Source organism: Ctenocephalides felis, unplaced genomic scaffold, assembly GCF_003426905.1.
Source record: "Ctenocephalides felis isolate EL2017-DRISC unplaced genomic scaffold, ASM342690v1 CF-g0.4_SCAFFOLD_01492, whole genome shotgun sequence".
Classification (NCBI taxonomy): domain Eukaryota; kingdom Metazoa; phylum Arthropoda; class Insecta; order Siphonaptera; family Pulicidae; genus Ctenocephalides; species Ctenocephalides felis.
Window position 1 is genome coordinate 26905869 of NW_020537646.1, and position 17259 is coordinate 26923127.

Consider the following 17259-nt stretch of genomic DNA (forward strand, 5'->3'; position numbering starts at 1 on the left):
TTCATATCAATAAGAGTCTTGTTAGATCAAAATTTCATTTATCACAATATATATGTAGGAATATCTGCTCTGAAGAGATATAATAACGCCATTATACTTTAAGCTTTGAAGATTGGATCGGTAAAGAGGATTTCAAGGAAACGTTTTTGACGTCCGCTGTTATTCGATCTGAAAAATATTTCACAAAGGTAGCAATATACTTGTATCAGCTTGCACGATTATATCATATTATTTGTATTAGTTTTTATAACTTTTTGTAGAAGAAGTTTATGTTTGCCAGAAAATCCGATTTGCTGATTTTATATTCTCGACGATTTGAGTTCATTTGAATCGAAATTTAAAAATTATGTTTGTGTGTATATATAGGCCAATTTTTTTTTTTTAGTTTAAATTATTCAAAGATACTTGTAGGGAGTCGAGCTGATTGGGTTTCGGTGATGACTTGAATTATTTGTACGATTTTAGTGCAACTTATATTTTCTTCCAAATGGAGTTCATGGTCAAGAAGAACATAGAAAACTATTAACAGGGCTTCGAAATATGGCATCTTGAATTATGGACCTGGCTCTTCGGACACACGCATAAATAAATTTAAATATTATGAGTTTGAAATGAAAATTGCATACATGTATTTTTGCTTACAATATTTTTTATTTATTTATTTATTTAAAGTGTATGCAACTTGTTCATCTAATCATTATTTAATATTTCATATATATCATTTTTGATATATTCATATAATAGATGCATATTTCAATACAATTATTTTTCATACTTATGGGCATAAAATTTAATAAAATTGAAAATAATTTAATTATTAACGATCAAATAACGTTGTTCAAAAAATCTAGTAAACCAGATTTATATGTCAAATGATAATTTTATAATTTTTTAAACGTCAACGTCAGATTATCAGTTTTTACAATTTATTCAATATGATTTTATATTATATACACGTTTTATAATCTATTTTTAATATATTCCTGGAAGTATATAAAGCTGTTTTATGATAATACATGATCGGTGCCAAATATGTGCTTGAGTTATATAAATATTTAGGTTAAATTTCCTATCAGTATGTTAAAAGAAAATGATAAACAGAATACAGAGATTGTTCATGACAGAATACAAATCCTTAGATGATATGGTGTTGGTTGAAAGTCCTTTTGCTGAAACTACGAAAAATGGAATCGGAATTAGACAGGTGATCAACAAAATTAAACATCTTGGTAATAAGTATTTTGGAGCTGGTTACACCCAGCTGGTTCCTGGTTCTATACCCACCTTGATTGTCTGGATATCAAGCAGTGGTGATATTAGATTTTTATTTGAGATTGTGGATCTCGAATATAATACCAAGTGAAAATAGTCTTTTGGAAAATGTTGCAATACCTCACCTGAAGCAGATTGTTCACTTACTACTAAATATAATTTTTTGGCCTTTATAAACACACAAACATATTTTTCAAATTTAGAATCAGATGGACTCAAAACGCCAAAAGTATGAAATCAGCAAATCGGATTTTCTGGCTTTAACTAATTAATACATCAATAATACTAAAATATTTTAATTTCTGTAGGTTCATATAGGGCTAACTCCTACGAAGCTAATTATCGCAGCTGATTTGCTACCAAAAGCTTCAGCAAAAAATGCCTTTGTTCCAAAATGCATTGATCCAAGAACAGAAACTTTAGAACTGGTCACTGTATGCGGTGTAGAATGTGTTACATTGAGTGTATATCATCGCAGAAAAAGGCAAACTCTGAAAGCTCACTTTTGCAATTCTATAACAACTTATTATGAACTTGGTGGATTTGTCATGAGAGCTGCTTATTGGAACCTTTGGTAATAAAAATGCGTACTTGCATATAAACATTGTATGTGTTTGGCTTACTTGCAAATATATGTGAGTGAGCTAAAATTTGTCAACATTTCCTCAAAAACGACTGCTCTAATTTCATAAGGTCTTGCGTTGATTTGTTGGCTGAGCTGCTTTTTTTAGAACTATTGGCATTTAGAATTAATCGATTTTGAAAATTTAAAAGTTTTTCGAATGATACTAGTTGGGATTCGTCCTGGTTAGTTTGTAGTAGAGATCAAGACTATTTTCCACTAATTTTTATACTTGTTTCTTCAACCTTAATGATTCTAAAAATATATAATTTTCAATGTATTTATGTATTATAGATTACTTACGAGAAAATGAGAAAATAATATTTATTTTAAGTACAGGTGCGAGCGTGTAAAATATCTGAACCCCGACTCGGAAATAGTACGTTCTTGTTCTGAAACTTCAGCAGCCTCCTCGTCAACATGTTCAACGCAGTATGTTCTCGGAAAAACATGCGGCGCGGGCGAAGGAAGCGTTCACATGCGTTATTGTGATCAGGTAATTAACTTTCTTCAACAATATCTGCCTGGTAGTAATTTCCATATTAATTAAACGTCAATTTTGTTATGTAGATATTTTGCACTCACGGAGAAGCAAGAAAACCATCCATACTCAGTCGAGGTAAAAGTAGACGAAAGGTGTGGAATGAACGAGATGTTTATCTTGGATCTATTGAAGAAATAAGACCGGAGAACTACAGGCCTGCTCAACCAGTTAGAAAAATTACTTTTTATTAATTGACTTCATTATTTTACTCTTGATTGAAATATGACATGAAATTAATTTCTCTCTTGATAGACCTATATCGGGAAGGAAAAGTCGGAGCCGGAAGTAAAACTTCTGTATCGCAAACCAGAAAAGAAAAAAAAGAAAAGAGACAAATCTAGTACTGAAACCTTGAAAGAAGATTGCAGTTGCTATGACGTAGAAAGAAACGAGTCTTCTATATCCAGATTTGCAGAGGTTTGATAAACATATGCATCTATTTCAACGATATTAAGTTATCAATTAAAATTTCACTTCCAATTTTACTTTCAACTTGAATTTGGGCACTGCGATGTGAAATGGCAACGTGATCTTTCCGGTTTAAGTTGAAGATTAACACAAATTACGGATCTGCATCTGAACAGGGCACTTAATAATATATATCTTAAAAGCTTTTTTGCGTTGAAATATATTTGTTACAATTTAACTGTCAATACGTCGATTTAAAAATAATAATGCTTGCTTTGACACCATATAGATTTATGATATCATGTCATTCACCAGGAGAAAACCCTCAAAATATATAAATTAAATAAACACAAATTATTTATCTATAATTTCTCCTGATTATACTATTGTATATTATGAAAACAATTTTGTGGCAATGATTTTGTGTTTATTAAATTATTATATTTTGAAGTGTCTTTTTTCCGAGTCATGTCAATACAATGATATAAACTCAAATTGTAAAGAAAATATTATTTAAAAACGTCCCAAACTATTATTTCATTTCAAAGTATTTTTTTTAAATTTATATATTTCAATATGATTCATTACTAGAAACTATAAACAGTACTTTGAAAAAATGAGTTATTAATAGGATAATAATAGCTTAGAATATTTACTTTCAAAAGTGTTCAAAAGTGGTCCCGGAATTAGCATCTTCGGTGATCATAATAGGCCTGTAAAAACAAATATATCGAAAAATACGTTATTTTTGCAATAACTAAATTGTAGAAATTTCTTAGCTTCACTGGTTTGTAAAAAGGAATTCATCAAAATATATACTTTGTACAAATTTCTTGTTCGTACACATTTACTTGTATGTAATATTGTTAAGTTGAAAAGAACTATAAATAATTAGTAGAAAGTAGGAAGTAAAAGTACTTATCTAAAAATACATAATAAGAAAGTCACAAGAATCCCCCCGACAAGAGATGCGCTCAATGTGCACAATAATGATTTTGTATTACAAAGTCTGTTTAAATTATCATTTTCACATGTATCACTAAAAAATCTTTTGTAGTTTTTATGGCTTTAGTGTTTCATTTCAGGGTGTAAGCGATCAATGTTCAAGTGGGTTACGTTTATCAGTTGATCCGCCACCAGTTGAGCGACATTCATTGTTACAAACTCCACGTAATCCGAACACGTTGCGCCATTTGGCACCATTGGCACCACCTTGTCCTCCTGATCTAGAACCGGCAGAGATAGCAGACTTAGCAGTTGATTTATGGGAAGAAGCTGCTCGAATTTCCAGATGCAGGTATAAAAAAAGTTGAAAAAATAAATGAAGTGCATTAATTTTTACCTGGAGTTAATATTTATATTTTACAATTTTTCTTTAATATTAATGTAGGTCGAGATTAACTAGACATAAAAGGCGATATGCTCTTATTCCAAAACCTCACTTGTTAAGTGGTTTAGGTCCATGGACGTTATCACAAGGAGAACGTTATTCTCTTCAGGTACGATTTATGAACTTGTCTGACATATTATAAATGTTAATAAATTAGATGGAACCGATTCGGCCGCATAACAGAAAAATTTCCATACTAATATTGACAAAAGACACGCGGTTGGTGTGCAGTCAGGCAAATTTCTCAGATTGACTGATGGAAAACATGACCTAAGAGCCGCAGAAATGTAAAAAAAAACAATGTTAGATAACAGTGTGTTTCTGATACAACTCGATAACATACGAGTGACGTAGCAGTTTATGCGTAAAACACCTGAATGAACAGCAAATACATGACAATTTGACAGTATTCAGTATGATTCATTAGCATATTGAATGTCGTAACATTTTTCTGTTACGCGGCAGAATTGGTCCCTGAAATTCGATTGAGTGTGTGGTGAAAATGGCTACCAACGTGATACCAAGTAGGGATATCGGTTTTTACTTAAACCTTAACATAATAGTAAGAAAAATACGTTTTCGGTGCATTACGACAGTATGTCACACTTTATTAGAAATATCTAATAATTTATCAGATTAGATCCATCAGATCCATCATAATGGGGAAGAGACTACTATTCGGGGGTAGCCTTCCAATAAATCCTAGGTAGTAGAAAACTACTTCACACATTGAATTGAATACTGAGAATTGTTTTGCTTACCGTTCAGTTTATTATAAAAATTATAATTAAATAATAAGGAATGTATCAGATGGTCACAATGTTTGTTTCTGTGTCCTTTTTTACCTTAGGTTAAACGTGCGGTGTCGTGCGTCCGTATTTGTGGTGCTGCTAACGTTGATCCAAATTTATTGCCATCTCTTCCACGTCGTTTATTAACTGCTAGTATATCTGATGAGAATCTTGGTCGCCTAAATGGTGATTGCGGGGGTACCAGTGTTAGATTTGCTGTACAATCAGAACCTGCACTTCTATTTTGGACAACGGACTTATGGTAAAGTCGAATGTTGTAGTAAATTTGAAATTAAAAGCGACCATTGTATATGCACATACCTACTTACTTAAGTCTAGAATGATAAAGCGATGAACTTTATATTCTCCATTAGTACAGATGGTCCATGTGCGATAAATTTCAAAAGAATAATATGACACCTAATGTGTGATGACTGAATTTGTAGCATCTAATTTATTATAATTCAATATTCTATTTTAAAAGGTATCGTCCGAGAAGAGCTCATGAAGCTTATCGAGAACAAAGACAGTATTTGGGAGTATTGCCGCACCTATTACAAAAGCGTTCGAATAGAACAAAAGCAGTATTAGGCAACTATTTCAAATCCAAACCAAAAGTGAAAAAATGCAATCAGAAATGGAACTCTGGTAGAAATGAAAATCAAAGTTCTTCAGACCTTCTCACGATGGAAGACAAGGCTCTTAAAAAGGTAATGATTAATAAATTTATTATGTTGCATATACAGATATTTTTATATATTACATAATGAAATACCTAAGAATAAAATATATCCGAAATGGAACATTTTTTCTGTCCGCGGTTCATTATAGTTGATTTCGCTATTTTGTTTCGCGCGAACCAAGGTCAATTCCAAGTTGTCTGCTGGATGTTTTGTTCCATCTGCAGAGGTGATTGGGGATCAGCCACGGAAATCTTCTAAAAAGAGGAAAAAACAAGATCCATGCGCTGCAATCAGGAAAGCCTTGAAAGTGAGAAAACCATTTAACGCCTGGAACTTCGATTCAACAATGCTAGCATATCAATTAACAATGACGGACAGAAAATTATTTTTACAACTCACGCCAAGGTATAACAAAAATATCAGAATTGTTTTAGTAGTTTTTGGTAATAAATTTTGATTTACCGCAGAGAGATTGCTAATGTTGTATGGACACAGACTTCAAGACATTCTCCAAATTTGATCGCGATTATTGCATTTGGACATCGAGTCTCATGCCTTGTTACAACTTCCATTGTTGCCGAAGATGATTTAAGAAGGTAAGTCAATATAAAACAATTAAACCTATATGATATTTATCTTTTTTTGGTTTTAGACGAGCTCGATTGATAGCAAGATTTATATACACAGCAGAGAAATGCCATCAGATCCACAATTTCCAAAGTTGCTATAATGTACTTGCTGGTCTTCAAAGTCCTCCATGTTACAGGTATATTGGCTGGTAATTTCACAATTTTTATGTTTCATTATATAATGTTGATGCCGTTTTAGGTTGCGAAAGACTTGGGCCCATGTACGAAAAAAGCACGCCCAGATGCACGATATATTTGAAAAGTTGTGCAAGCTATATCGCGATCCTCGTTTACCAGGATATCAAAGGGCTTTCCACTTAGCATCTAGAACTGCACCGTATTTACCATATTTGGGGTAAGTTTATAAAATCAGGACGTTTTTTTAATATCATAATTTAACTGCTTATTTTTTAAGACACATCATAAGTCGATTGCTGGATCGTCTTCCTGAGGTAGATCAGCATTTTCTCAACTGCATATCATCATCTAGGTATAAAATACACTTTAATTATATTTAGTTATTTAAAATCATTCAAAAGAAAAATTAAAATAATATATTAGACTTATATTGCAAACGTTGGCAATTTTCGGTAGAGTACAGGCGAGACGAATATTAGAGGCAAATGCAAGGGGTCCAACCAGCCGCAAAGATCGTGAGAGCGAAAACTACAATCAGGATGGTAAAGAAGATAATGTTTTTTCGCCTGCAATGAGAAAACGTTTGTTGTCAGCTTTTGGCATAGGCAAATAAACAAATTAATTAGAAAAATAAATAATTATAGGGTATAATCTGAAATGTGGTAAGACTAATCCAGTTTATCAATTCCTTCAAAATTTGATGACATAAGTTTATTTCATAATCAGAGAGATGCCAAAAATGTTTGGTTTTGTTTGATTGACTGAATTTTCATTACAAAAAAGGCTGAAATATCGATAGTTATATTTTTAAAATTTTCAGATTCATCCACAGACCAATTGGAAGATATTTGCGACAGTTCTCCATCAGTGCCACAATGGCACCAATATTCGAGAGGATATACAGATATGGATATCGTAGATAATTGTTTACAGTTTTTCCAACCCATTTTAGAAGACAATCGAGTTCAGAAGCTGTTGGAAATCTTACGATCAATTGATTTAGCTCAAAAAGCAGCTATGAGGTATGCTTTGAAAGTTGACCCTGAAGCTGCAGAGTTTCTGTACAGGGCAAGATATAAAGAAGACCAGGAAAATTTTCTTCTGTCTATAATTTTAGAACCTTGATAAAAAATGGAAATAATCATTTTTATATACAAGATTTAAAGACTACTTATTTGAATATCAATTTATTAATTTTTAATTCCAAGTGCATCCTACATTTTTTTAATTACCCAATTAACATTTCTTTTAACTACTTGCTGTTTAAAAATATTTTAATTTCTGGCATAAAAATGTGAAATAATTTCATTATAGTATCCGCAACACATTTTATGATGTTAAATTTATGCAATACACAAATGTGTATTTTAGAGACCATAAAATATATGGTACATACGTATTATTTACGATCACATGCACATAAAAGTTTTTTAGTGGTTTTTATGAACGTAGTTTTACAGTTCAAACAATGCGTTTGTTTGATACGTTCTAAAAACTGATGTAAAATAAATTATTTATAAATATGACAAAACAGCCAACATTGTTAATTAGAAGTTACAAATTGTATCATACGTGGGTATTATTAATAAAAATATTTGAAAACATGTTGAAATAAAATTGAATACAAAATATTGGTAATGTAGGCAAACTTTTGAATTTAAAAAAAATGATCAAATCGCCTTGTGTTGGGAAAACATAGACTTCTCCTATGGGAAGTTAACAAATATAAAAATTACTGTAAGTTGGTAATTTTTATTTTTATTGTGTTGAACAGTTGATCAATCAGCAATCTGAACTTAAGTCCTAAAAGCTGTTGGGATAATTCTATTTAATACTATGTCGGTTTTACAGGTGGCAACCCAAGCATTGTCTCATTTCTGTGTGATAAATTCTATTGTTACAATTTCTGTAATAGGCCCTTACTTTATTGATGCAGCAAATCCCGAGAAAAGCTATTTTTACTTGGAAATTATTGCTATCGTAAAAACCGGTGTTGCTACTGCTTGACATCAGGCTTTCCGAAGTGGGATTGAACCCGGAATCTCTACCCCAAGTCCAATCACTCTACCCACGACTAAGCCCTGAGTTGTAACATAGATATTTTAATGATATTATTACAATCCTTATCCTTTTTCCCATTAACTTTTTGGTCAATAAAATCATAAAACCATGATCTCACGATTCAAAATTTCATGGTATGCCGATTTCACAGTTATAGTGTTCGTTTTACGATTCCTTAATGCGCGTATATAAATTTATGACTGATTATGTAAATTTTTGAATTTTATGTTTGCTTCTGAAATTTCCCATAAACTATATTTTTTATGCAATTAAGTCACATTTTATGGACACCGTATCACACATTGGTTTTATGTGCCCAATGCTCAATGCACACGTTTAAATTTATTATAGAATTATTAGGAAATTTATGAATTTTAATCTCTTAATATATTTTTTTATAATGTAATAAAATAAAACAGTATTGAATAAAATTTTTAATTAATTTAAATGAGAAATTTACAGAAGTTGGTATAATAAAATAGTATTCCTTAACTTATATATTTCTACTGGATGAATAATTTTCATCAAATAAACGTTATAGCTGTACCCCAGATAATATTTGAAATGAATCACATAATGATGATGGTTAAAAAGTGATTCAGTTACTATTATATTCACCGATTGATTAATAGGAAATGACAAGGCAACTTTCATAATTGTATACAATGAATTGTAGGAACCCAAAAGTTGCTTTAGATTATAATTTTTTATATACGCATAATAATCACGAACTAAATTATACCATTAGTAGTCTCTCCTGATGTTACGTTATTAATGATGCTTCTTTTGTTATTTATTATTATCGTATTGTATCAAGCGTATACATTTCATTATATTGAATAAAAGAATTCGAAATAATGATTTATTTATTGAACCAGTCATTCTCAAAGATATTAAGAAAACTTATATATATATATATATATATATATATATGTATATATATATATATATATATATATATATATAATTTAACTGTGGAAAAGTGCATCTATAGCTATAGTTATGGGCCGAAAATATGAAAATAAATTTTTTTGCATATCTTCACGTTCCTGGGATTACTAAGCACTTTGGCACACCTCAGAAAGAATGGATGTGTGTGTGTGTTTTGTGTGTGTTAAGTCGAATGCCAATTATGTAGAACTTGTTACAAAAAATATGCCATAAAAATGTATTAATTTTGCAATATTAAAACAAATTTGAGGCTGTTTCCCAGCTGTAAACTTCTGGCTTTGCAGTCTTGAGTCCACGGACAGCCTAATAGCAGGCAATATTGATATACATTTTTGCATGAAAATATATATCAACATATGTTTCCGAGTTAGAATAGCCCTTCCTAGCATTAACTTAAAATATACCATCACTATTCGAAAGTTTACTTGGATTATGTGTGGCTGGTAATATAAAATATCTACATCAAAATAGATAGGACTTGAGTTGTTTTCTGAAAAAGCGACTATTAGAAGAAGTATCATCACAACTGATCAGAGAAACTTAATTTCAGATTTATATTCAAATACAATAATTATAAAATAACAAACTCCATGTTCTAGTGTCAGTGCACAGAACTGATGTATTAGTCATTGTTTACATTTTGTATTAATGTGCATGCAAGAAGTATTATGTGCATATGCTCCAAATTTTGCCTAAAGATGGCATGAAATAAATTGCATTGAGGTTTGCCAGAACCAAAGCCAAAATATGCATTTTAATACTTTAAGGTTGCCTTTATTGTCAGAGGAAGTTTGATATAAAAATGTGGTGCCATGGCGTATGTCATTCTTTATGCAAATGGCAAAGAGTTCGTGGCCGGTATCGTGAAAAGTTATTATCATCCAGAAGTAATGTGTATTTTATATAAGTATAAATCGTCATTATTCAAATGATTTGCAGTACAATATGTGCAAGTGAAGTAGACGTTTATAGATATGAATAAACTTATGAACGTATAAGAAGTTTTGTTTAATGTGGCCGGGTGGAACCTGTCGGACATTTTTCCACCATGATTAAATTAACAAAATGTTGATAGTTCTGGAATATTGTTCTTGCTCAATTTTGTTCCACATACATTGAAAATATTCTTTGTAATAACTACCATTGATACATATTTATTATTGCAATATGATTTGTATGGTTCACAAAGATCTTTTTTTATTCAATGGGTAATTGATAGATCCATGTAAGTTATGAACTGGACACGAATAAAAATGAAAGAGGCAAAAATTGTTGGATTGTTAATTGAAAACGATTTCAGCGCGGTGTTATTGATAGTTGGTGTGATAGAATAGTCATCTGTTAATTAAAACAAGACTGAACATGGTACAAGTGCATTTACAAATAGTAAGTCAATTTTCAAATCATTCTGCATGCATTTTCATAACAAGCTATCAATTACCATAACTATTCATTAACAGCATAAATTTATTTCAAGTTGACTAATGTATCATATTATGATCACACGCAGTCATACTATACATAAATTATTACAATGTTTTGATAAAAAAAGCGTACAAAAACTGAAAGCATTCGAACGTAAAAATGATTAATTGCCTTGGATCTGCTGGATATGTCTGGATTAAATAAAATATTATTTTTATTTCAATGGACGATGTTTGCGATGGCTGTTATTTATTGCCCGAGTGAAAAATGATAAAAGTATAATAAATGTTTGCATTAAAAGCCTAGAGTTGGGTCCGATCAATTAATTTATTATAAATGATTTGTAGTACCAGATTTTATCAAACATATTTAATGGTTAATATGGAAAAATGTAACATGTTATTAGAATATGTTCTTAGAAACTTTGAAGTTAAATCTGCAGTATTAAAAGGTATTATATCGTTCCTGTATGCAAAAATGCACAATTTAATTGGCTAAAGTTATTCATAAGGTGTGTAAGTTTTATACTTGCCACGCTGATGAATTATTCAAAGAATTACAAGAGTAATAAATTATGAGATTGAATAATTCAACGTGATCCGAAAATTTGCGCTTTTACTTCCAGAGGTATAATTTTTCATACTCGTAGGTAATTTGTTAGTTTTCATAACAGACCTGTTCGCGCTGCCAGACACGAAAACCGACTAGAAACCGCTATTCATGCTCATACATTACCCTAATGCACTAAAAGGCTGCTTTTACACTCATACGGTATTAAAACAAAATATATTATATATTTATTTAAACTTGAAAAAGTTACATAATAATGCTTCGTAATATACTTTTTAGCTCTTTTACTGGATTTGCTGGAGCATTTAACCATTTACAATTCTTTATATAATATAATGACGTTTTATATATTTATCAACATTTTATTCTAATCAATACATTTTTTATATATTGATATTCCTCATAATTTATTTTTACGAATCATTATCTATGAAAATTTTCACATATTTTTATGCAATAGTGACCAAGCTCTATTTTTACTTAGAAATATATATTCCATCTATAATTTTCAGTGAACGTTATAAATGATTTTAATAAAATTGTGGACAAAACATTTCATTTTCACGTTTACTTTGAATAATCAATTACTAAATTGTAGTACAGTAGCTATAATAAATGTTGCATCAATAAAATAAAATTATTTTAGTTATTGATCAAATTGATTGATCATTTTATACCAATTTGTACAAGAATATTTTATTTTTGTCTTTTAATTAACATGAAATAAATGTGTCAAATGTAGCAATTACAGATTAAAATTTACTGATTACCAATGTATTAAATTATTAGCGGTAAGGAATTTGATTTAAAACCACTCGTCTTGTAAAGATTCCTCTATAGAACATTACAATTATAGAAAGTTCAAATCTGTAGTTAACTATTTTCATTGATAATTTATTCAGCATTTTCTGATTATGAAGAATGTTGATCGGTTATTAGATTTTATTTTTGGTTTTCATTATACTTGATAAAAAATATTCATTCAGGAATAATTTACGGACCAGCCAAGGTAATATTTGATATGGACCAAACCAATATAAAATTAGCCAATAGGCAGTTTCTCGAGTCTCCATTTGTAAAATTGAGCCATTCTCAGATTAGGGTCACAGTGAGGTTTGAATTTTATTGAACAGCAATCAGAACCTACGAGTCCTAGCCCTATAAGCTGTTGTACTAGTTTGACTTAATACTATACTTTACTACACGGATATTATTATTATGTAAATTCTATCCTTTGATCTCTTATTTATTTAAATTTATGTTATTATTTATCAATATTACTAGATGTTAACTATTTAACAGTTGTAATAAACATTGTAATTAAAAAAAATACTATACTTAACACTAGTCGGTTCTACAGATGGCTTTTCAAGCAGTACTCATCTGTGTGATAAATATTATCATTACAATTTCTGTAATATGGCAAATATTTTATTGTTAACATATTGCTATCAATATTTCCAAGTGAAAACCGTTGTCACTACTGCTTGACAACAGGTTGCTTGAAGCGGTATCAAACCCATAGCCTCTGGACTTAGATGCAGTCGTAAATTTTAGAATAAATTTCAAAACTTCTCTTTTAGATAACATCCACTATAAAATATATACTGCAATATATCACATCACAGCTTGTAAAATTGTTTTATAAAGATAAAGGACAATTAGTGGATTGCCTCCTGATAAATTTCATCAAACCATTGTTCTGATTGCAGCTCCAATAATAATAATAGTAATCGTATAGTAGAAGTAGTAGTAGAAGATCTGTAGAATCCGTATATGGTGTGCAAAATGCTTTACCCATCAACTATATTGTACTAAAGTCGGAATCAAAATGCATTCCAGTTGAATCGTGCCCGTGTACACAACTCAACGAACGAACACTTGCGAACGCTAATTAAGTAATGCGTTATGACTGGCATTTATAACAGGCCCGTCGCTTGTAAGTGTATAAAAAAAAGCTGAAAATCACCTAACCACTTCTCGACTTCTCTTTCTTCCTCCAGTTCGTATATCCATCCTTTTCTACACCACTAGCCACTCGTTAAGTCTATCTTTCTCTATCACCACGATTCTACTGAGAAGGGGGATAAAATGATTGATGTTTAATAACTTGTGTATAATTAATACAGGAGCGAATTGGGTCATTATTCTTCTTGACTTGTTTGACAGCTATGATGGATGAATGGTTTTTTGGTTTTGTTCAAACATACGAAAGGCCCAACACATATAAGACTCGTTGTTCGTGAACATCATTGTGAACACAATAATAGACGTCATTGTGTTGTATTGAACGTGATGGTTCTTTGATGTGTGAAAAGAACTGACCGCTTGATTTGACAGCAGATAGGTTTCATACAAATAGTTTTTTGGTAATGACTTTTGATTTTATCAGATCTGTGTAGTACAAGAATAAATGTAGCTATTATTACAAATATTTTTTTGTATATTGACATGAAATACAATACAATGACATTAGTCAACCAATTTTGCTGCCATATATATTCATAGATTGAATTGTTAAATTGTTGTCCTGTTAGCGATCTAAATTTATCTATATTAAGAAATTGTAGTTGTAATTCTATCTGAGAGTTACTAGAATTATTTATTATTAATTTAAAAACAAATAAAAAATTGTGTCTAATGTGAGATCATACAACTTAGCAGTTAATTTTTAGAATAATATATAATTTTCAGTAGTCCTAATAAAGTTCACCTATTTAATATAAAATATTTTTCTTAAGCATTATTTTATTTTTAGCTTTTTCAGCTTCAAGCATTAGTTTAATAGCTGTCTATTAGGTTATCCAGTATATTTGTCCTTTTCAATTATCGCATGTTGATAATTTATTTTCCTGTAATGTCTCGAAGTCCATTTTTTTATTTCGTATTCAATAATTTCAAGTCAAAGCCATCGAACTGATTAGCGGTTGGAACTAACAATTCTCATAGCTAGACTAAACTCTTTTGTAAATAAAGTTATTACATAATAATTTTAAATCTGCTAGTGGTTTGTTAATATGTATGTATTACATTGTATATTACACCCAAATACGGAAACTACTTTCATTCTTTTGGCATTTAATTTTTTCTATCGCCATGTGAGTTTTATCAAAATCCCAGATAAGTAATCCTGAGGTTCTCCTTGTGAGAGTATATCATTATCCCTTCATTATTTTCAATATAATTTATTAATGTAAAATCTGCAAGTGAAAGCAAATATATGTAAAAAAAACTACTAAACAATGTCTTGGTTTAGTACGTCTCGATTTTGAAAGTGGAAAAATGATTCGCATTTGCATATTGATAAAATTTGTCTGAAACTTATGTACATAGTTCGGGACTTTTATAGTAAGAGGCAAGAGCATCTGCTTTTCAGCCACAGAGTTTCGAGTTCAAATCCCGTGTAGTGTACAATATGATATCAATGAGCAGTGATATAGGTTTGCACTTAAAAATATAAATCCATAGGTGTGGAGAAAACAGCCTTTTGGTACTTAGCTGCAACACACTTTACAGAATTGTACAGTAAAAATGTTACCAGAAAAGGATTGAATAACCATTGGGTTGCCTTGATTAAAAATGCTATATATATATATATATATATATATATATATATATATATATATATTACTATTTCTATTTCGATTTCGATTTAAGCCTTAAAGCTTCTGTATAGTTATATTTATATTTGCATATATATACATTACGACGATGGATATAATAACTTGGCATGCAACTGTCAAATTTACGAGGCCTAATAAAACATGAAAATTGATTAACACGTTTCAGTATCGTGTTATGAGGGGCAATTCAGTCACAACGCTTGTTGAATTATTCATATGATGTGAATTATACGTCGACTATACGCCCTTTATGAAATAAACGTATCGTGCCACCGTACATGTTGATAATGAAGGTTTTTCGGATGACGTGGAACACGACAGAAATTTATCAGAATTGTACTAATTAGTAATATCATCAGACAGTGCACTGTTGGGCTATGTATGACGTGTTTATTTGCATGTTTGGCGTATTCGAAAATGTATAGGGATGAACATTTTTAATGTGGTAGGATGCAGTAGTTAAAATCAACAATAAATAGAAGAAACAGTAAGTAAAAAAGAAACCAGTAATAAATTTAAAAGAATTGAAAAACTACTGACAATTTAATATATATATATATATATATATTTTATCAGGCGGCGTTTTTTGGCGGAAGTTGGTTTGGTAGATCTTCGAGGCGACTTTGTATTTGTTTCAATGACTTCTTATTACAATGCTTACATTGATTACGCATGCAACTTTGGCATCTTCTGTATTTTTAACTTCCCGTAGGGTAAGTTATTGTAATGGGCCGAAAATCGGAATTGAAAATTTTTACATTTCTCGACGTTTTGAAGGTTTCTGAACGTTTTGGCATACCTCAGAAAAAATGGATGTGTGTGTGTGTGTGTGTGTGTATGTATGTGTGGATACAAATTTCCAGTCACGTTTTAACATTCGATTCCTATTGATGGGGAAAAGAGCTGATTAGTTTTTGGCAAAGGCAGGTCCAGCCGTTTCGGAGATACTGAGCAAAGAGTGCAGAAAATAGAAATCGAATTTTTGAGCGAACGGAGTATCCGATTTGAATGATCTAAAAAACATTCAATTAGTAATGATTGGGAAAAGTGTTTATTAGTTTTTGGCAAAGGCAGGCCCAGCCCATTTCGAAGATACGGAGCTAAATATGTAAAAAATGGCAGTTTTTGAGAGAACTAAGCGTCCGATTTAAATGATTCAAAGAACTTTCTGCTTGTCTTAACAAAATAATTGATTTTGGAAAAAAAAAATTTGTTCAATTTTTTTTTTTTTTTTTTTTTTTAGTATTTTGTATATCGAAAATATTTCAGATTTTATTTTTAATTCTGACTATAGTTCTAATATACTTTACAAATAATTTCAACTCTGCAATTCGGTATATATAATTCTTATAAATATTACACAATGTTACAATATTTATAATAATCTATTTGAAACCTCGAACATTTCGTTACGGTGCGGAAAGTTCCAGCAATTTGCCTTAAGGCACGATGCCATAATTGCCTCAAGACAGAATTCCAGTTACAGCTAGTTCAATTTGGAATTCAAAATTTCTTCAAATTCAACTCAACCATTCAACATTTCTTTTAATAATGTATTTTGTCGTTTTTTAGTTTTTAAGACGTTGATTTGGAAACTAATCACCAAAGTTGCATGCCGTATGTCCAAATTGGCTGGGAATGAACTAAAACTCAACATAAATTTTCACAATATCAATTTTTAGGCATTTTTTAACCAACAAGCATAATCGGAAATATTTAGATTTTATTTCTTCAATGATAAATATAAAATTAAATAAAACTCACATCGACTTAACATTAAATATTTCTATCAAAAGCAGAAAGTCCCACTATCGAATATTGCTGCTGTAGATGGTCCCCAGAATAGATTTTTAGTAATTGAATGTTACACAAATAATTTACTCCATTTGCAATCTGTCACACATAATGGCAAGCAATTTCCTATCCTTTTGCATAGGTAACTCTGCTGATTAAATGCGAAACTTTTAACAAGTTTTTCAACAACTCTTTCTATCACCGACAAGGTATGTCTACGCTCTCACAATACCGATTAATGAACACATAAAACGCAAAACAGAGAGAATTTGAAGTGCAATTCGAATTGCGATCTGAGTAATAATAATACATTATTATTGCACATAACGACGACAATAATAATGTACGGGTTTTATAT

The 17259-nt window shown here is 30.6% G+C and overlaps 1 protein-coding gene across 1 annotated transcript; it reads left to right on the forward strand.

Annotated features, from left to right (window-relative positions):
• The first annotated feature begins 1090 nt into the window (after positions 1–1090).
• On the forward strand, positions 1091–7602 carry LOC113371096. The gene is made up of 16 exons (XM_026611741.1): positions 1091–1204; positions 1581–1846; positions 2234–2390; positions 2465–2605; positions 2691–2855; positions 3932–4143; positions 4237–4345; positions 5087–5289; positions 5512–5737; positions 5892–6115; positions 6178–6306; positions 6363–6476; positions 6539–6694; positions 6755–6829; positions 6934–7019; positions 7298–7602. The coding sequence occupies exons 1-16, from the start codon at positions 1091–1093 to the stop codon at positions 7600–7602; spliced, it is 2682 nt and encodes an 893-aa protein (XP_026467526.1).
• Positions 7603–17259: the final 9657 nt, after the last annotated feature.

Bases quoted from the DNA above. Each gene is read 5' to 3' on its own strand.
- LOC113371096 (XM_026611741.1), top strand. From the start codon at position 1,091: ATGATAAACAGAATACAGAGATTGTTCATGACAGAATACAAATCCTTA. The intron at 6,116-6,177 runs GTATAACAAAAA...GATTTACCGCAG, and splicing joins TTTTTACAACTCACGCCAAG to AGAGATTGCTAATGTTGTAT. The intron at 6,307-6,362 runs GTAAGTCAATAT...TTTTGGTTTTAG, and splicing joins GCCGAAGATGATTTAAGAAG to ACGAGCTCGATTGATAGCAA.